We start from the raw sequence: 21,279 nt of genomic DNA on the forward strand, positions 1-21,279 counted from the left end.
TCTGAAACTGGACACAGCACTCATCTTTTGTTGAAGAGGTGTCAGGTCACCTCCGTGCTGTTTCTGTTGGTGATTTCTTGGGGTCATTGTAGCTGATGTAAGATAGAGAATGACAGGGGGACAAATTTTTCCCCATCCCCGCAGGAACTCATTTTCCTGTCATGTCCCTGCGAGTTCTTTTCCTGTCCCTGCCCCATTCCTGCAAGCTCCGTCCTCATTTGCACAAGCTTCAAACACTTTAAAATTTTACTGCTCCCCAGTTCCTAAGTGTTCTTCCCTTATATGTTTCTCACTTTTCTATTTCAAGTGTATTTCTTCCCCCTTTTCCTTATGTTTAATGGCCTAAGGGTCAACATTTACCCAGTTTGTACGGTCTGTTGTCTTGTATTTTTACTATAAGAAAGTATGTTTAATTGTCATTTTAGATAAATGTAAATACTTTTCGTCATTATTGTTAAATGTAAATATTTTTTATTCTGTACAACGCTTTGTAGTAACGAAAAGGCGTTTAATCAAAAATTGAATAAACTATAAACTATAAGTAACAACATTCTAGAGCTCAGACTGTGATGTCATAATGCCTCATTCCACCAATGCCTAAGCTCCGTCCTCATCTGCACAAGCCTCAAACATTTTAACATCATAAGTAACAACATTCTAGAGCTCAGACTGTGATGTCATAATGCCTCATTCCACCAATGCCTAAGCTCCGTCCTCATCTGCACAAGCTTCAAACACTTTAAAATCATAAGTGTTTGAGGCTTGTGCGGTTAAGGCAGAGCTTACAGGAATGGGCCAGGGACATAGACAGCGACAAAACTTGCGGGGAGGTAGAAAAATTTGTCCCTGTGTCATTCTCTAATCTAAGACACTATAAACATCATTAGATACCCCCCCCCCCCCCCCGGAGGAGAAGAATTCAAATATCACAAAAAAGACCAATCCAACTCCACATAAGATTGAACTGAATTTAGATCATAGAGCCAGATATCCACCCTATTTGGGTTAACAATTTATAGTAAAGGGATATAGCTGCCTTTTCAGTTTTTTTTTTTCTTTAGCCACATTATAAGACATATGGAGAGTAATTTTATAAAAAGTGACCTAGGGAAGAGGCCAAGTGGGAACCTCTTGGGCCAACTGTGCAGATGCTCTACCCAGTCTTAATGCCCAGATATACCTACTGTATATAGGTGTCCTCAAGATCCACAGCCCAGCCTGGTTTTCAGGATTTCCACAATGAGATCTATTTGCATTCACTGCTTCCATTCCATTTAAATATATCTCATACATATTTATCGTGGAAATCTTGGAAACCAGGCTGGATTGTGGACCTCGAGGACCTATCTTTAGTCCATACTTCTCAGTACTATCATGCTCAGAGTGAAATCCCATACTTCAACCCCTTCCTGTGGAAACTGATCACTGCATTATGGAGGCTTTATGCTGATAGCCACAATTTCTTTATCTTCCTTGCTTTCCCTCGGACACAAAGAGAACGGGGTCAAAAGGACAGTCTTGTTAGACTCATTAGCATATGCAAATCATATTCCTGACTTTTTTCTCAGGATTTTGCTACCATGACTCCAACAAAGAATGGGGGGTGTTTCTTTATAACAACTAACAGCCTCCACACCCTGAATGGTACCAGCACTCATTTAGCTTCCTCCAATACCATTCTTCATCCCCAGCTGGCAATTAAAAGAAAACGCCCAAAAGAAAAACATTAAGCTGATTTTTCTCTCTTTCTCAGAATCTAATTTCCTTCTGCAAACAAGTACTTAGTACCTTCCTTAAATGTCCTACCTTGCTAAGGCATATATTGTACACCGCTTGCAAGGCATTCCTTTTCTCAAAAGCCTCATATAGCATTTCCAAACAGACGTCCCTTCCTTGATTCATACTATGTCATAGGCAACACCATCTCTCCCCTCCTGGGCAGGCTGCCTATTATATACTTATTAGGAAGGTTCTGGAATGTGCCTGTCCTCTGACACTCTCCCCCCCCCTGCTTACTCAGGTTTCTATGTTCTATGTTTACTCATTCTCTGAGGGCAGTTGGGACTCCTTTGTCTCCCCCCTCCCAGTGGGATTCCAGCCCAGGATTTCCTCCTCCCTGGGGTCTTGGAAGAAATCACCTTGACCCTAAAGCTCATGGGAGCTTTATTTCCAAAGTTCCCTTCTCTTCAAACACCTAAAAACCTGGCTATTCTCAAAACTGTAATACTTCCCCCCTCTTAGGCCTCTCACCTTCCCCCTTTACACCTAATTCTTTAATCTCTCCACTGTAGTTCCTCTCTCATCTTTCTTCCTGTAAACCGTGCCGAGCTCCGCATTCGTGGAGATGGTGCGGTATATAAACCCAAGGTTTAGTTTAGTTTAGTTTAGTTTCATGGTCTCAGCATATCAAGACTCTCCCTGGACCTGTCACAAGCGCTGCAGATTTATTTAAGTTTACTAAAATTTGTCATATTGCCCATCGGTAAGCCATCTAAGCAGTTTACAATAGTGAATTACATAACGTTATTAATTTTAAAGATAATTCTTAGAGAGATTGGCAATCGATGTTCATCTAATAGGAGAAAAGTGACATGATGATATTTGTAAGTCCATGAAATCAGTTTGACAGCCTTATTTTGGATAAGCTGTAGTCTTTTTATATCTGTAAGCTTAATGCCTTGAACAAGGCATTACAGTAGTCTAAATTACTGAATGTATGTGTGTGTTAATATTCTGAGGTCTTTTTTGTAAAGAGCATCCTACTCCGTGCTTATAACCCAGTAATTGTAGTGACAATCCTTGGTAAGTGCTATAGACTATGGTTTCCTTCAGCATCTACTACACATAGATTCCTGAATCCTGCTTATAAATGTCGCTGCAGTACAAGGACTTGGGATTTCCTCTTTCCTGTGGGGGTGTAAGTGTTGCCTCTTCAGCATAGCCTTGGCAAGTCAGTTGATTAGGAATTGGGTGTTTATGTTAAAAAATTTGTAAATCGCTTTAAATCAAAGCAGTGTACAAATGAACAACCAACACACGCATCATACAAATAATATCAAAATGGCAGAATTAGCTAGATGCCATTTTTACTAATTCTTACAAGATTTGTACATTGACACAAAGGGGTCATATGATGTCAAATTTTAATACCTCACAGTCAATTCGTGTAGATCTTGGAGATTCTCACAACTCACTTGAATTGTGCCAAACTAAACACACTACATAAATGCATCAACAAACAACTGGGGTTTCAGTTGTTTCCTGAAACAAACTCAATCTTTACATAATCGTAGCACTCCAGGGAGCGAGTTCCAAAGTTGTACTCCTACCACTGAAAACATCATATCACCGATTCTCTTATGGTGAATCTTAGTTTGCTTACCACTAACAAGCCTCATACATCCCTCAGAGCTTAATATACGATTGGGATGGTAGACTTTCCAAAGATTTTTTGAATCTCTTGCAAGTATGAAAGCACCTTGTGATAGATTCTCTAAGCGAATGGGAGCCAGTGTAATTTATTTAAAACTAGTGTAATATGTTCAAACCTGGGAGTATCAGATATTAATCTGGCTGCTGAATTCATTAGCTGTTGAAGTGAAATCAAATGATATCATGCAGTGCTGCCATTCAGCGAGATCCAAATGAATTCCTTATCCCAAGAGCATACACCTCTTTATTCCGTTTCATAGGTTGTCAATAGTCATGGAGGGTGATTTGCATACATGTTTTGTCTTCTTAGTAGACATCGGGGAGGTCTATGTGAGCAATTTGCTGTATGAAAATGAAGAAACCGTGGTAAAGTCCCAGGGAGAGGAGGTAGCTGAGACGGTCAGGAACCTGTGCCTGGCACAGAGCATGCACTTTGAGGTGAGACACATGTGAGTAGAGTTGATAAAGAAAATTGTGCTCTTGTCCTCTGTTGTCGTGAGTAATATTATTATCAAATTTATAATATTCAGATGATAAACGATAGTCCATAATCCATGTAACTCTGTTTTGCTCTAAGAAAGTACACTTCCCCCTCCGCATTCGCGGTGATAGGGGAACAGCATGGCAGCGAATACAGAAAAAAACACGAATAACTTTTCGGATGTTATTCGCTGTTTTTCTGTTAAAAAAAAAACCCCCTAAAAAAGACACTGAACCGCAAATAACCTGACCTGCAAGTGCATCGATTTCCTCTGTATATCGCTGGGAGCAGCAATTTCCTGTGATGTAAATTTCGGGGTGGAGCCTGGGAACGAAAGACCGTGAATAACCAAAACCGTGGTTAACGAAACCGCGAATACGGAGGGGGAAGTGTAAATCAACAGGTCTGATGTTGTGGTCATGTGCAAAGTTGTGTTCTCTCTATCTGTCTCTCTGCTGATTATTCAGTGAACATATTGTAAAACTCTAGAGGACATTCTGGCCATCAACAGTTGGCCTCCAAGGACGCCAGCTAAAACTGCTGCTTAATGGTGCTTTGAACGTCAGTCCCTTTGGTAACAGTTTTACAGATATAGATATGTACCGTATTTTCACGTAGATAACGCGCACCCGTGTAAAACGCGCACACGGGTATAGCGCGCGGAAAACACAAATTTATGTCCAGAAATTTTTATATACCGCACACACCCGTATACCGCGCATGCTGCCCGACTCTCCCGTCGCCGCCCGACTCTCCTTTCGCCCGCCCCGACTCTCCTCTCCCCCTTGAAGTCCTGTCCCCACCCTGAAAGCCTGATGCCCCCCTCGACGTCCGATTCACCCCCCCCCGCAGGAACACTTGCACCCCCACCCAGAAGGACCGCTCACACGCACCCGCACCCCCACCCTGAAGGACCGCTCGCACCCCCACAGCCTCCCGACCCCCCCCATCATGTAGAAGCTCCTACTGGTGTCCTGCTGCTTCCTCTTGGCGGTCCCGCCCTTTCTCTGACGTCAAGCCCTCTTGCCCCGCCAACTCCCCGACACGACCGGGGCAAGAGGGAGCTCAAGCCCTCTTGCCCCAGCCAACCGCGGCACCCCCGACACGATCGGGGCAAGAGGGAGCTCAAGCCCTCTTGCCCCAGCCAACCACGGCACCCCCGACACGATCGGGGCAAGAGGGAGCTCAAGCCCTCTTGCCCCCCCCCCGACTCCCCGACACGATCGGGGCAAAAGGGAGCCCAAGCCCTCTTGCCCCGCCGACTCCCCAACTCCCCGACAATATCGGGCCAGGAGGGAGCCCAAGCCCTCCTGGCTCTGGCGACCCCCCCCCCCCCCCCCCGCTAGTTGTTCGGGCCAGGAGGGAGCCCAAACCCTCCTAGCCACGGCGACCCCCTACCCCCACCCCCGCACTACATTACGGGCAGGAGGGATCCCAGGCCCTCCTGCCCTCGACGCAAACCCCCCCCCCCCCAACGACCGCCCCCCCCCAAGAACCTCTGACCGCCCCCCCCCAGCCGACCCGTGACCCCCCTGGCCGACCCCCACGACACCCCCACCCCCCTTCCCCGTACCTTTGTGTAGTTGGCCGGACAGACGGGAGCCAAACCCGCCTGTTCGGCAGGCAGCCAACGACGGAATGAGGCCGGATTGGCCCATCCGTCCCAAAGCTCCCCAATGGTTCACCGCGGAGATCTCGCACCTCATTAAGGAGAAGAAAAAAGCGTTTCTCTCCTACAAGCGCACGGAGAAAAGAGAGGCAAAAGTAGAATATAGGACCAGGTCTACAGTGGTCAAAATGGCAGTTAGGGAGGCAAAACTTCGAGTGGAAGAAATTCTGGCAAAAAACATTAAAAAGGGGGACAAATCCTTCTTCAGGTATATTAGTGACAGAAAAAGGAACACAGGCGGGATAGTACGCCTTAGAAGACCGGACGGAAGTTACGTGGAAGCAGATTCCGATAAAGCCGAACTACTGAATGAATACTTCTGCTCAGTCTTCACCTGTGAGGCACCGGGACACGGTCCGCAGTTGAAGGCAACACAAAGCACAGAAGACCCGTTTCAGAATTTTGAGTTCACAGAGAATTGAGCGATGTCCTGGCGAAACCGTTGGCTGAGCTATTCAATCTCTCCCTAAGTAAGGGGAAAGTTCCCCTGGACTGGAAATTAGCTAATGTCGTTCCTCTGCATAAAAAGGGTTGCAGGGCAGAGGCTGCGAATTATAGACCGGTGAGTCTCACATCAACAGTGTGCAACTCATGGAAACACTAATTAAAAGCAAATTGGACACGATCTTGAATGAAGGGAATCTTCGGGATCCCAGTCAGCATGGATTCACCAAGGGTAGGTCCTGCCAATCCAATCTCATCAGCTTCTTTGACTGGGTTACAAGAAAGTTGGACTTGGGAGAGTCTTTGGACGTCGTGTACCTGGACTTCAGTAAAGCTTTTGACAGTGTCCCACACCACAGGCTGCTAAGCAAGATGGAATCGATGGGGTTAGGAGAGACACTAACTGCATGGGTCAATGATTGGCTGAGTGGCAGACTTCAGAGGGTGGTGGTTAATGGTACCCTCTCTAAAACATCGGAGGTGACCAGTGGAGTGCCGCAGGGCTCGGTCCTGGGTCCACTCCTTTTCAATATATTCATAGGGGATCTGACTCAAGGGCTTCAAGGTAAAATAACACTATTCGCCGATGACGCCAAACTATGTAATATAGTAAGTGAATGCAGTTTACAGAATTATATGGCGCAGGACCTGCTTACATTGGAAAGTTGGTCCTCAACCTGGCAGCTAGGCTTCAATGCTAAGAAATGTAAGGTCATGCACCTCGGAAGCGGAAATCCATGCAGGACGTACTTCTTGAACGGAGAAACTTTAACTAGGACTTCAGCAGAACGAGATTTAGGAGTAATCATCAGTGCAGACATGAAAACTGCCAATCAAGTGGAGAAGGCTTCATCTAAGGCAAGGCAGATATTGGCTTGTATCAATAGAAGTTTTGTCAGCCGAAAGCCTGAAGTCATAATGCCGTTGTACAGGGCCATGGTGAGACCTCATCTGGAGTACTGTGTGCAATTCTGGAGGCCACATTACAGTAAAGATGTGCGCAGAATTGAATCGGTTCAACGGACGGCCACCAGGATGATCTCGGGGCTCAAGGGTCTCTCGTACGAAGAGAGATTGAACAAATTGCAGCTCTACACTCTCGAGGAACGTAGGGAGAGGGGAGACATGATCGAAACATTTAAGTACCTCACGGGACGTGTCGAAGTGGAAGATGATATTTTCTTTCTCAAGGGACCCTCGGCCACAAGAGGGCACCCGCTCAAACTCAGGGGCGGAAAATTTCATGGCGACACCAGAAAGTATTTCTTCACAGAGAGAGTGGTTGATCATTGGAAAAAGCTTCCAGTGCAGGTGATCGAGGCAGACAGCGTGCCAGACTTTAAGAATAAATGGGATACCCATGTGGGATCCCTACGAGGGTCAAGATAAGGAAATTGGGTCATTAGGGCATAGACAGGGGGTGGGTAAGCAGAGTGGGCAGACTTGATGGGCTGTAGCCCTTTTCTGCCGTCATCTTCTATGTTTCTATGCTTCTATGTTTACTGGTGGGGCCTAAGGCGCCTGGGCCAATCAGAATAGGCCCGGGAGCCTTGGGTCCCTCCTGGGGGCGGGGCCTGAGGCACATGGGCCCAACCCGACCATGTGCCCAAGGTCCCGCCCCCAGGAGGGACCTAAGGCTCCCGGGCCTATTCCGATTGGCCCAGGCGCCTTAGGCCCCACCAGAAGGCGGAGCTTTGGGACATATGGGCCAATCCGGCCTCATTCCGTCGTTGGCTGCCTGCCGGACATGCGGGTTTGGCTCCTGTCTGTCCGGCCAACTACACAAAGGTACGGGAAAGGGGGGTGGGGGTGTCGTGGGGGTCGGCCAGGGGGGTCGCGGGTCGGCTGGGGGGGCGGTCGGAGGTTATTGGGGGGGCGGTCGTTGGGGGGAGGGGGGTTTGCATTGAGGGCAGGAGGGCCTGGGATCCCTCCTGCCCGTAATGTAGTGTGGGGTGGAGGTAGGGGGTCGCCGTGGCCAGGAGGGTTTGGGCTCACTCCTGGCCCGAACAACTAGAGGGGTGTGGGTCGCCAGGGCCAGGAAGACTTGGGCTCCCTCCTGGCCCGATATTGGCGGGGAGTTGGGGAGTCGGCGGGGCAAGAGGGCTTGGGCTCCCTTTGCCCCAATCGTGTCAGGGAGTTGGGGGGGCAAGAGGGCTTGGGTTCCCTCTTGCCCCAATCGTGTCGAGGAGTCGGGGAGTCGGCGGGGCAAGAGGGCTTGACATCAGAGAAAGGGCGGGACCGCCGGAAGAGGAAGCAGCGCAGGCACAGGGCTCACAGAAGGGCCGGGACCGCCAAGAGGAAGCAGCAGGACACCGGTAGGAGCTTCTACATGATGGGGTGGGGGTCCGGAGGCTGTGGGGGTGCGAGCGGTCCTTCAGGCTGGGGGTGTGGGTGCGGGTGGGAGTGCGTGCAAGCGATCCTTTGGGGTGCGGGTGCGTGCAGCGGTCCTTCGGGGTGGGGGTGCGAGTGGTCCTGCGGGGGGGTGAATCGGACGTTGCGGGGGGGAACTATGTAAAAAAAAAATTTGTACAACGCGCTCACGCGTATAATGCGCAAGGTTATGCGCAGTTTGTAAAAACCACGTATAACACACGCGTTATATGCAAGAAAATACGGTAATAACTTTGTAATAATTCGATTTCACTGCTTTAGTTAAGGAAAGTATGCAGGGAAAAGTTTCTTTAGGCCCGTACCATCTGCTGGGATTTAGATGCAGGGGGCATGTCGGCCAAATGTTGATCAGAAAGAAAGAAAAACAACAGAAAGTAAAACCAACAATGTCTGCAGTAAAAAAAATACGGAAACAAAACAAAGAAAAACTGCAGACAGACGTACAATGATGCAGGCTAAATTTATTATATCAAATAATTGAATGCGGTTAACTACCACCTTAAAGCAAATCAAGGGACCCGACATGGTCCGTGTTTCGGTTAACACGCCTTCATCAGGGGTCCTAATAAACCAAAATAAAAATAACTCAGGATGTACAAGCAACTAACAAAAAATACATATGTGTAACATATTAAGGATATGCATAAAAATAACGTAATGTATATACATCTATGTATATAAGTATATGGCCATATAGAAATAGTGTACACTGAAAACAGAAGAGAGGGAATCAAAAGCACAGGAAATCAAAGCAAATGAAAAAAAAAAAAGCACCAGATGGGTTGGCATCTAAAATTGATTAAGGACCAAACTAGAGGTCTGCACGGGAACGGGGATCGCGGGAATCCCGCGGGTACCGTGGGGGTGCCGCGGGAATCCCCCCCTAACCCATGGGACTCCCACGGGGACCACTCTCTGGCCCACGGGACTCCCACGGGGATGGAAGGCTTTGGAAGCAGGGTTTGTCCTTATAATATAATGGACACGTCAGCCTTAGTAAAAGAGGGGGGTTTATAAGTTAATTACCTGAACAGAAAACAAAAAAAGGGTTCCACCAAAGAGATTCCACAAGGAAAACAGCAAAAGAAACTGTGGAATTGATGATCCTTTCAGAAGCAATTGCTGCTTTTTATGGGGACGGGCGGGGATGGAGGTAATTCCTTGTAGGGGTGGGTGTGGACGGAGAGGATCCTGACGGGGACGGGTGGGGACGGAGAGGATACTGGCGGGGACGGGTGGGGACGGAGAGGATCCGGGTGGGGACGGGTGGGGACGGAGAGGATCCTGGTGGGGACGGGTGGGGACGGAGAGGATCCTGACGGGGACGGGTGGGGACGGAGAGGATCCTGACGGGGACGGATGGGGACGGAGAGGATCCTGGCGGGGACGGGTGGGGACGGAGAGGATACCGGCGGGGATGGAGAGGATCCTGGCGGGGACGGGTGGGGACGGAGAGGATCCTGACGGGGATGGATCCTGGCAGGGACGGGTGGGGACGGAGAGGATCCGGGTGGGGACAGAGAGGATCCTGGCAGGGGACGGGTGGGGACGGAGAGGATCCTGGCGGGGACGGGTGGGGACGGAGAGGATCCTGGCGGGGACGGAGAGGATCCTGGCGGGGACGGGTGGGGACGGAGAGGATCCTGGCGGGGACGGGTGGGGACGGAGAGGATCCTGGTGGGGATGGGTGGGATATCTGTCCCCGCGCAACTTTCTAGACCAAACACGGGCTGTGTTTCAGCGAAGCACCTGCGTCAGGGAGTGTTAGTGTTACAATGGTGATGTGATTCTATGTTCCTTCAAATGTCAGCAAACTGTTCATCTGTCTTTGCCTTAACCACATAGCTAATTTGTGCAGATGTTCAATACAAATAGTTTTTTTTAAAACTTAAACAACTTAAACCTGGATAGCAGGTGTAAATGCTGATGTTGATCAGATTGGGCATAAATGTGCATTTCCTTTCTGAGACTGGTAATAAATGGTTACTTTTTTTTTTTTAGTCCTGCCCATTTTGCCCAAAACACATCCAGATTATGGGCTCCTTTTTACGAAGCTGCGTTAGTGACTTTATCGCACGCACATTTTTAGCGTGCGCTAACCCCCGCGCTAGCTGAAAAACTGCCGCCTGCTCAAGAGGAGGCGGCAGCTGCTAGCGCGGCTGGCAAATTAGTACGTGCTATTACGCCCGTTAAACCGCTAACGCGGCTTCGTAAAAGGAGCCCTAGGTCTCCTTACCGTATACATGTTTTTGGATTTTTAAGACGTGTAGGCCCGGATTCTCTAACCGGCGCTGATTTTTTTTTTTTTTTAGGTGCTGGTGAGCACCCAAACTTAGTTAAAAACGTCATTCAAATGACGTTTTAAACTCACTTTCAAGGCAACTGCTGGTGCCTAAAGATTCGGCACTGGAATTGTGCTTATGCAGACAAGTTAGACCACTTAACACCACTGTGGGCGTGGCTAACGCCAGAAGTGGCATTAGGCAGCTTAATGCGCAGATTCACGGCAAAGATAGGCACCGGAAATGTAGGCCTAGAAAACCCTGGCCTACATTTCTGGCACCTGTCTTTTGCGGAGGTGTGATTATTGGGCTTGATTGCCATGGGATTGGTGGCTGCTTTTAAGGCGGCTGCTGAAATCAGCGCTCTATAGAGAATCTAGGCCGTATTGTGTATCCTGGCTTTATAAAATTGGAAAACTGCTCCTCTTAGTATGAACCAGAGCTGATATTGTGATGTCATAATGCCTCATCCCACCAATGCCTAAGAGACAAGCTCATCAGTGATGTCACAATGGCTTGATTGTCCTTTTATCACATATTGAAGTGATTGTGATTTCTATAGGCATTCTTTTTTCTTTAATTAAGGAAAAAAGTTATCCATGTGGGCTACCATTAAGACAGGTTATTTTAACTCATGCTGTTTTAACACAGATCCCATTTTATGCAATAGGTATGATTCAGACGTTCAAATACTTGAAGGGTATTAACGTAGAACATAATTTTTTCCAGAGAAAGGAAAATGGTAAAACCAGAGGACATAACTTGAGGTTGAGGGGTGGTAGATTCAAAGGCAATGTTAGGAAATTCTACTTTACGGAGAGGGTGGTGGAAGCCTGGAATGCGCTCCCGAGAGAGGTGGTGGAGTGTAAAACTGTGACTGAGTTCAAAGAAGTGTGTGATGAACACAGAGGATCTAGAATGAGAAAATAATATTAAAAATTGAACTAAGGCCAGTACTGGGCAGACTTGTACGGTCTGTGTCTGTATATGGCCATTTGGTGGAGGATGGGCCGGAGAGGGCTTCAATGGCTGGGAGGGTATAGGTTTTAACGGAGGGTATAGGTTTTAACGGAGATTTCAGCAGTAGGAACCCAAGCACAGTACAGGGTAAAGCTTTGGATTCTTGCCCAGAAATAGCTAAGAAGAAAAAATTAAAAAATTTAAATTGAATCAGGTTGGGCAGACTGGATGGACCATTCGGGTCTTTATCTGCCGTCATCTACTATGTTACTATGTATGTTACTAATAACCAGGAGAGTGGGGAGAGCGTGGCACAGTGGCTAAAGTTACAGCCTCAGCACCCTGAGGTTGTGGGTTCAATCTCCCTCTGCCCCTTGCGACCCTGGGCAAGTCACTTAATCCCCCCATTGCCCAGGTACATTAGATAGATTGTGAGCCTGCCAGGACAGACAAGGAAAAATGCTTGAATACCTGAATAAATTCATGCAAACTGTTCTGAGTTCCCCTGGGAGAATGGTGTAAAACAGGGTTAGGCAAATCTGGTCCTTGAGAGCCACAGGCAGGTCAGGTTGTCAGGAGATCTGCAATTAATATGTAAGAGATGGATTTGCATGCACTTCTTCCTTGAGATGCAAATCTTATCTCATGCATATTTATTGTGGATAACCTGACCTGCCTGTGGCTCTTGAGGACTAGAATTGCCTACCCTTGGTATAGAAGAATGAATGAATAACAGAAAAATAACACATCTTAGCGGGAGCCCATAATTTCCTCAAAACATTTATGCAATAAAAATGCCTAAATGCTGGTTTATACACATCTAAAATTTATTTATTCAATTTTCTATGCTATTCTCCCAGGGGAGCTCAGAACAGTTTACATGAATTTATTCAGGTACTCAAGCAATTTTCTCTGTCTGTCCTGGTGGGCTCACAATGTATCTAATGTACCTGGGGCAATGGGGGGATTAAGTGACTTGCCCAGGGTCACAAGGAGCAGCGTGGGATTGAACCCACAATCTGAGGCTGTAGCTTTAACCACTGCGCCACTCTAGAAATCAACATGTACCAAAAGTGAGCCAAGTACAGGACAATCAAGCCATTGTGACATCACTGATGAGGTTGGCTCTTAGGCATTGGTGGAATGAGGCATTGTGATGTCACAATACCAACTCTAGATATCAGAGGCTGAAACCTTTCACACTATTTATTTATTCAGTTTTCTATACCATTCTCCCAGGGGAGCTCAGAATGGTTTACATAGAATTGATAGCTCTAAATCTAATAGATGCTGGCACTGTCATATCGAAATTGGGACATTAGACCATCTTTTATTCTTTTGTCCATTCATTTTAACATTCTGGAAATCAATTTGGCCCCAAATTAATAGGATGTTAGAAAATCCTGGTAGCCCTGACATATGATACCATATTGTTTGGAACAACTATGAGAAAAAAAAGTCAAATATCATCAAGTAATAACAAACTTCTATTTATTTTAACTGGAATAGCAATACAACAAATCACTTATAATTGGAAAAAACATGATAGATTAAATTATACATTCTGGTGGAATTCTGTATGCCACATATACAAAATGGAACTCACTATAGCAACACAAAAGGGATATATAAGTAAATTTCAAAAAATATGGAGACCATTAACTGAATACTGTAAAGAATGATTAATTTTCCCATGTTTAGAATTTGATAAGAAGGTAAGGGGGGAACTGTATTAAAACTTTATTCAGATATTGAGGTTCTGAAGGGAGGGGGGAGGGGAAGGGATAGTATTATATTAACTAAAAATATATAAATTTAGATTTCTGAAATATTAATATGAATTTTAATATCAATTTTTATATAAAAAAAAATTAAATTAAGTATTAATAGATGAGCTTATCAAGTATGTATATATATAAATTATTATTGAGATTATGTAATTCACTTGATGTAACATTTGAAAATGAATAAAGATTTAAAACAGAATGGTTTACATGAATTTATTCAGGTACTCAAGCAATTTTCTCTGTCTGTCCCGGTGGGCTCACAATCTATCTAATGTACCTGGGGCAATGGGGGGATTAAGTGACTTGCCCAGAGTCACAAGGAACAGTGTTAGCTTGAAACCACAACCTCAGGGTGCTGAGGCTGTCACTTTAAACACTGCGCCAAACACTCCTAGCAAATAGTACTTCTAAACTTGCTAGGAATGCACAATATGAGTTATAGTTGCCTGTAGCAACCTAAAATTATATTTGCCAAGGGATTCACTAACCTGCGTTACTATGGTGAGGTAAAATTCACTGTTACACCGCATGAAAATTTGTCACGGGATTCGCTAATCTGTATTACAAAGCTAAGACACAAAGCACCATTTCACTGCATGAGAATTTATCATGGGATTCACATACTGTGGTACGTTGTAAGCATTTTTAGTACATAAACCCAAATAATCATTAAAATTGCACTAGGAACAATACCAGTTCCTGTGTGGTGACTCTTAATTGATCTACGGTATAAGTTTTGTTATCAAATTACTTCGATCACAACACATGCGCTGGTATGATCTCCACGGTGCAAAGAATGGTAAAGCAACCAAGCATGCTAGTGCCTTTTTTTTGGGGGGGGGGAGGAGAGGGGTAAGTTCAACCGAACAATAGCTGATCTCATTGGGTCTCTATCTTCCTCCTTTCTAGCCATCTGGTCCTCTCTGGGTGTCTTAAGTCCCCCGCATGAATGGTTTGAGAAGTTTTAGGCAGGTTCATGTGGTTGCTTGGGAGACTACGTATGCAAATGACTCCTCTGAACAATGTTGATTCTAATTGAGGAGGAATCCCTAAAACGAAAAATGAAGGCTAGGGAAAGACATTGAATGACTTGTGGGAGAAAAGCCGTTTAGGGTACGATTTTGCTGTCTTTATCAGGGAGCATTTGATTCTTCGTAAATTTTATTTTTGCCTTTTAAAAAAAATAAAACAGTGTCTTACAACTGACTGTATTTACATAATTCCCTTTTTCTTTTTACTGTTGATTTCTGGCCTCTGCCGCTTTAAGAGATACCTAGCAATGGCAGTCATGGTGCCCCCCAAAAAAAGACGTTCAGACTGGCAAGGGGCATCTGTGGCTCAGCCCTGTTCTTTAAAAATGACTCTCACGCAATCAGCTTCTTTTAAAGCTTATGTTTCAGTTGTTCCATTTTATTTTTACCTAATAATGATATAGATTTTATGCTCCTATCATTGGTCTCGTGCACTTCATGCATTTATGCTTTGTTTTTACCTAATAATGATATCGATTTTATGCCTGCTGCATGGGGATTCTTCTGAATAACATACTTATCACACCTCTCCAATGGTTTTCACACACTCTTTGTCCCGAAAATCACTCCCTGTCACATTGATAGCATACGTTTTAGTGAGACATTAACTTTTCCATTCTATCGGACCCCTGACGAAGACGTGTTGATCGAAACCCAGACCGTGTCGGGTCCCCCTTTACCTGTCCAAGGTGGTCTAATTGGGTTCATAGTCATTAGCGCGCAAGACAAATGCGTGCGGCCAGATGTGCGCAAGTCTTTATAGTCCAAGACAATAGCGCGCAGGACTTTATAGCGCAAGGCAATAGTGCGCAAGTCTGCATGCAATTGTCCTGTGCAAAGTTGTCATGAGCGCAATTGTCGCTGCGCTCAATTGTCATTTCGTGCCGTTGTCTTGCGCCGAGTTGTCATGCGCGCAATTGTTGTTGCGCTCAATTGTCATGCTGTGTTGTCTTCGCGCAGTTGTCCTCGCGAATTTGTCTTGCGTGCATTTAACTTGCCACCGTCTAATTGTGTGCAACACGTGGTTCATTGAAATAACCACAGCCTGCATCTTGTACAGTGGTCTGCAGTTTTCTGTTTTCTCTTGGATTCACTGGGTACTCACTGCAGATTAGTTGGATTTTGTTCTTATGTCCGATCTCAAGCAACAGTGAAATTAGCTGTTGTCTGTGTCATTTCTAATACAAGGTGAAATTCAGATAAATACATTTTGGCCTAGATTCACTAAACTTGCCAACAGGATCGTTGATGGGCGATTCTTGGCCGAGTTTTGCCGAGCGACCAAATGATCTGATCGGATGCACGCCCTATAGCAATTCCACGGAGCGCTGTAAAAGCCATTGAAATGCATGCGCAGAGTATCCTTGTTGGTTATTGATGCAATTTACGCATGCGCTTGCTGTTCGCCCTTTGCTATGTGGTTAGTGGGTAGGGTTTATTCCCGCACATCACTGGCGGGCGTCGAATGTGCTGCCCGCAAAGCACAAGCGAGCTCAAAAGAAAGGGAGAGAGGTGGCTGCAGTTTACTTTTGCTGGCCCTACTAGTTGGACATTGTTAAAAAGGAATGATTTGTGACCGACACAGTGAATTAGATTTTTGTGTAGCCAGACTATGGACATTTATCGAACAGAACACACTTTAAACCCGCGGGCTTAAACCTATGGGCTCGCAATGCGCTTTTTACAGATATGTAAAGTTATTTTACAGTTTTATTTTTAATTTTAATGGTTGTTTTATATGGGGTAGTAACCTTGATACTGATATTTCTGGGCAGGGGAGTCGGCAAGGATAGTACAGTCAAACCTCGGTTTACGAGTAACCCGGTTTGCGATTGTTTTGCAAGACGAGCAAAGCACTCAGCAAAGTTTTGACTCGTAAACCGAGCATTGACTCGATTTGCGAATCCCCACCCGACCCGACCCGACCACGGGAACCAACAGTATTGCTCCCCCCGAGGCCACCGGCGCTTCTATCGCCTCTTCCCCCCCCCTCCCTGACTGGCCCTGTCCTTACCCCTGCACTGCCGGTGATAAAAGTGCCTGCCGCCGGTCTGCTGCTGAGCCTTGAGCATCTCATCCTCATGAGATTCTCCTGAGAATCTCGGAGAGGGTGAGATCCAGAAGGCCTTGAGCATGTGCAGATGCTCAAGGCTCAGCAGCAGACCGGCGGCAGGCACTTTTATCAACGGCGGTGCAGGGGTAAGGACAGGGCCAGTTGGGGTGGGGGGGGGGGAAAGAGGCGATAGCAGCGCCGGTGGCCTCGGGTGGAGCATGGGAGTCGAGGTGCGTCTGGCAGGAGTGAGCCAGCACTTGAGAGTCCTAGCAGAGGGGGTAGTGGCATCCGGGGGGAGGGGGGGCAGCTTCCGGGAGCGGCAGAGCCAACAGTGTCTAGTCGGGCTCTGTTGCGGTGGCGGCGGCGGTGGCGGCGTTTGCTTAGCCAGCACCACCCGCAGTGAGAGGCAGCCAACAGCAGCAGAGGAGGAGAATTGGAGGAGCCGCGTGGATGGGTCTGTGGCAGAGGCAGCGGTGGAGTCGTCCCTAATGGTAATTAAGTTTTTGGGGATGTGGAACGAATTGTTCAAGTTTCCATTATCTTCTATGGGGAAAATTGCTTTGATATACGATTGTTTTGGTTTAAGAACATGTTTCTGGAACGAATTATGCTCTTAAACCAAGGTACCACTGTAGGTGACTGGTCCTCTGCAGTTGCTTCTTTTCGGACCGGCAAACTCAATCGGTATTTCTTCTTCTGCTTAGTGAACAATCGCTTCCTACTTTTGCATGCCATTTTCCCTCATTTGCACGGATGGATCAGATCGGAGACTGATCGGGCAGCAGTTTAGTGAATCGGGTCGGGGCCGGGGAACGATCGCAAAACCAGCAAAATTTTATCGTCACCATATTTAGAATTTTGGATTACGTATCTAAGATATTAGAGCTCAAAACCAAAAAGGACAGGAAAACACCCTTCTGCTACTTTTCTTGAAAACAACCAGTCATATAAAGGGGAAGAAGTTTGTTGATCAAATCCAAATAATCAACTATAACATGAATGATTTAAGAAGCTGTTGAAAAAGGAGGAAAACGTCCAAGTGCTGATTTTTGGACATTTTTCAGTTTTGAAAATGCTCCTCAAAGCTTCATTAAACGCACGCTTAATGCAGGGTAAAAAAGGCTTATCACAAAACATGAACATGTTAATGGTGTAAAATAAGATAGAAAAGAAATACAAATTCTGACAGAAAAGAAATATCAATAAAGTAAGAATAAGATTGAGTTATTAAAATTAAAGTAAAAGTTCAATGAAGTATTGAAAATAAAAAAGGAAAACGTTAATCCCCTTTTCTACGAAGTTGCGTTAGGCTTTATTTTTTATCACCGACTGCGGCAGTATTAATGCCGACGCTCAGTGGTGTAGTAAGGGGGTGTGGGGCGGGAGTGGACCGCCCTGGGTGTGGTCTTCCTAAGGGCACAGAACCCCATTCTCCTCTCTGCCCCTCGCTCCTCTCCTTGCTGGACGCCAACCCCTTGCCTTCCCTACTTTTTTTACTTCCCCAGTGTGAAGTTGCCGCCCGCGTCGGCATCGGCGCTCTCTCTGATGTCACTTCCAGGACCCACGCCTAGGAAGTGGCGTCAAAGGGTGAGCCGACACCGACGTAGGCTTGCTGCTCATACCGGAGAAGTTTAAAAGGTATGGGGAAAGGGAAGGGGGTGTGCGCGGCCGGGTGGGGAGCGGTGTCACTGCCCTGGGCGCTGCTCACCCTTACCTAATAGGAATTGTATGAGCATCGGAGCTAATACTGCCATGGCCGGTGATAAAAAAGCCTAGTGCGGCTTCGTGAAAGGGGAGTGGGTTAAATTAATACGAGAAAAGCAATATCGCCTAAAGATCAACTAATTGATGTTACAACTAGAGAATGACACGGTGACAAAATTCATCACCGTTCCCGTCCCCGCGGATAACCGCAGGAAATAATCCCATGTCATTTTCTAGTGTCTATTTCAACCTCGGTCCTTCTACACCAGCACTCTTCAAAGCAAAGCTTGCGGGTCAGTGGTTTTGGCCATTCATACTCTGATTCTTATGTGAGCCAAGGATAATGAAGCCATTGTGACATCACTGATGTGATTGGCTCTTAGGCACTGGTGGAATGAGGCATTATGACATCACAATATCTGCTCTGGATACCAGAGACTGTCATTCTGTAGTGTCTATCTCAATCTCGGTCCTTCTACACCAGCATTCTTGAAAGCAAAGCTTGTGGGTCAGTGGTTGTGGCCATTCATACTCTGATTCTTATGTGAGCCAAGGATAATGAAGCCATTGTGACATCACTGATGTGATTGGCTCTTAGGCACTGGTGGAATGAGGCATTATGACATCACAATATCTGCTCTGGATACCAGAGACTGTTATTCTGTAGTGTCTATCTCAACCTCAGTCCTTCTACACCAGCATTCTTCAAAGCAAAGCTTGCGGGTCAGTGGTTGTGGCCATTCATACTCTGATTCTTCCCTCTCTCCTTAAAGTGACATGAAGATGGTTTCCCACGGTTATCCGCGGGGACGGGGACGGTGATGAATTTTGTCACCGTGTCATTCTCTAGTTACAACTATTACAATGGTAAAACAAGGAGGTCTTTGTAAGAGTTCTAGTTGTGAAAACCACGAGGGCAATTTGATAAAAGGGTGCCTAGATTGACATGCCTAGACGCACCTATTTAATGCCTAATCTATAAAGAAAAGTCGGCGCCTTCTTTTTCTGTTATAGAATGCTAGCAGAACTGGGTATATATTGTTTGGGAGGAATTTGACAAATGGTGCTTAAAAATGGGTACTAGAAAAGTTTGACGCTACACCCTTTATAGAACAGTGCTTAGCGCCAATTTCCACACCCAGCTCTGGGCATCAGACCTACACCTGCTGGAAGCTAGTGTAGCTCTTGGCACCCAAGTTGAGTGTTTAAAGCCATTATTCTGTAAAGTATAAAACCTCCCCCCCAAAGTGGGGGAAATACCATACCAAAACAGATGCAAAAAGCCAGTGGAATGAAAATGCACAGGGACTCATAATCGAAACAGAAATACGTCTAAAAACCTGCCCAAGTTGGCATTTGCATGATCAAAAGGACAGGTTGCCCAAGTGCCAATAATCAAACGGCTTTTTAGACATGTTCAGGGACATTTTAGACCTCAGAATCTCGCTGTGCGCCCAGAGCAGAAAGGGGTGTTTTTGGAGGAGTGGTGTGGGCGGAATGTGGGCTGACCTAGACTTGGTTGTATTGCAGAGATAATTGAAAGTTTGATGAGATCGCTTAGACGGGACTTATACGTTGTGACTTAGGCAACTAAACACAAGTCTAAGTGTCCAAAAGGTATCCAAAGTGACCAGATAACCACTGCGAGCACAAAGTAAAGACCCCACACACTCCCAAACCCCCCCCTGCTCACTGACCCCTCACACCACCATAAAAATCGGAATAAAAATATACATACCTGCCTTTGGAACATCAGCACCTGGCATAGGAAAACCTAGTAGAGCTGCACAGAAGTGGCTTAAGTAGTCTGGGGGTGGGCTACTGGACCATAGAGAGGAGGACCCAGACCCATAATCCACTCTAACCACTGCATTCATGGTGAAAAATGTGAGTCCACTAAAAAAAAAACCCAAACCCTACTGTACTGCCATATAAGTGCCACCTGCAGCCATAAGGGCTATTAGGGTTGTAGACAGGTGGGTCTAGTAGGTTTTGGGGGGAATCACTATAAATTATAAGGGGGTTATGGTGAGATATACATGTGGCACACTTTTTGTGAAGTTCACAGCAGTGCCCTTGTAAGGTGCCCCACTACTTTTGTTATGTCTGGGTAGCCAGTCCATCACGTTGCTGGCCTCTCCCACATCCAAACAGTCTTGTTTTGGAAGTTTCTGAGTTGAACGTAGTTTTGGTCAAGAATATGGTGTAAAAATAGATGTAAGGGAGAGTGTGGCGCAGTGGTTAAAGCTACAGCCTCAGCACCCTGGGGTTGTGGGTTCAAACCCACGCTGCTCCTTGTGACCCTGGGCAAGTCACTTAATCCCCCCAGTGCCCCAGGTACATTAGGTAGATTGTGAGCCCGCCGGGACAGACAGGGAAAAATGCTTAAGTACCTAAATAAAGTAATGTAAACCGTTCTGAGCTCCCCTGGGAGAATGGTATAGAAAATCAAATAGGTAAATAATGTGAGAAGTTTCAGCCTCTGATAACCAGAGCTACTATTGTGACATCACAATGCCTCATTCAACCAATGCCTAAGACCAACCTCATCAGTGATGTCACAATGGCTTGATTGTCCTGTACTTGGCTCACTTTTACTACCTTTTGATTTGTAGAGTGGCACAGTGGTTAAAGCTACAGCCTCAGCACCCTGAGGTTGTGGGTTCAAACCCACGCTGCTCCTTGTGACCCTGGGCAAGTCACTTAATCCCCCTATTGCCCCAGGTACATTAGATACATTGTGAGCCCGCTGGGACAGACAGGGAAAACTGCTTGAGTACCTGAATAAATGCATGTAAACCGTTCTGAGCTCCACTGGGAGAATGGTATAGAAAAATGAATAAATAAAAAAAAATAAAAAATAAAAATGTAGTGGTGATCTGGACGATCAAATGCCTAGGACGTACAGATGGACGATTTTTGAAAAAACGTATACTTTAGACATTTTTTTTTTTTTTTTTTTGAGAATGGACATTTATGCCCTGACTGACTTTGAGTGACTAGCGCCCTACGTCCAAATCGGACTTAGACGTTTCTTTCAGTGAT

General features: G+C 46.1%; 1 protein-coding gene across 6 annotated transcripts in view; it reads left to right on the forward strand.

Annotated features, from left to right (window-relative positions):
- Positions 1-21,279, forward strand: part of LOC117369188 — a 293,723-nt gene that overhangs the window by 30,642 nt on the left and 241,802 nt on the right. For 5 of the 6 annotated variants that reach the window (XR_004541095.1, XM_033963328.1, XM_033963324.1 and 2 more), the window contains one exon: positions 3,743-3,870. Coding sequence is in view for 5 of the 6 variants with exons in the window: in XM_033963328.1 (XP_033819219.1) it covers positions 3,743-3,870 (128 nt within the window). In the remaining variant the exon portion in view is untranslated. The remainder of the gene's footprint in view (positions 1-3,742; positions 3,871-21,279) is intronic. The other variant, XM_033963325.1, reaches the window with a different exon arrangement.

This window comes from Geotrypetes seraphini, chromosome 11 (assembly GCF_902459505.1).
Source record: "Geotrypetes seraphini chromosome 11, aGeoSer1.1, whole genome shotgun sequence".
NCBI classification, from domain to species: Eukaryota; Metazoa; Chordata; class Amphibia; order Gymnophiona; family Dermophiidae; genus Geotrypetes; species Geotrypetes seraphini.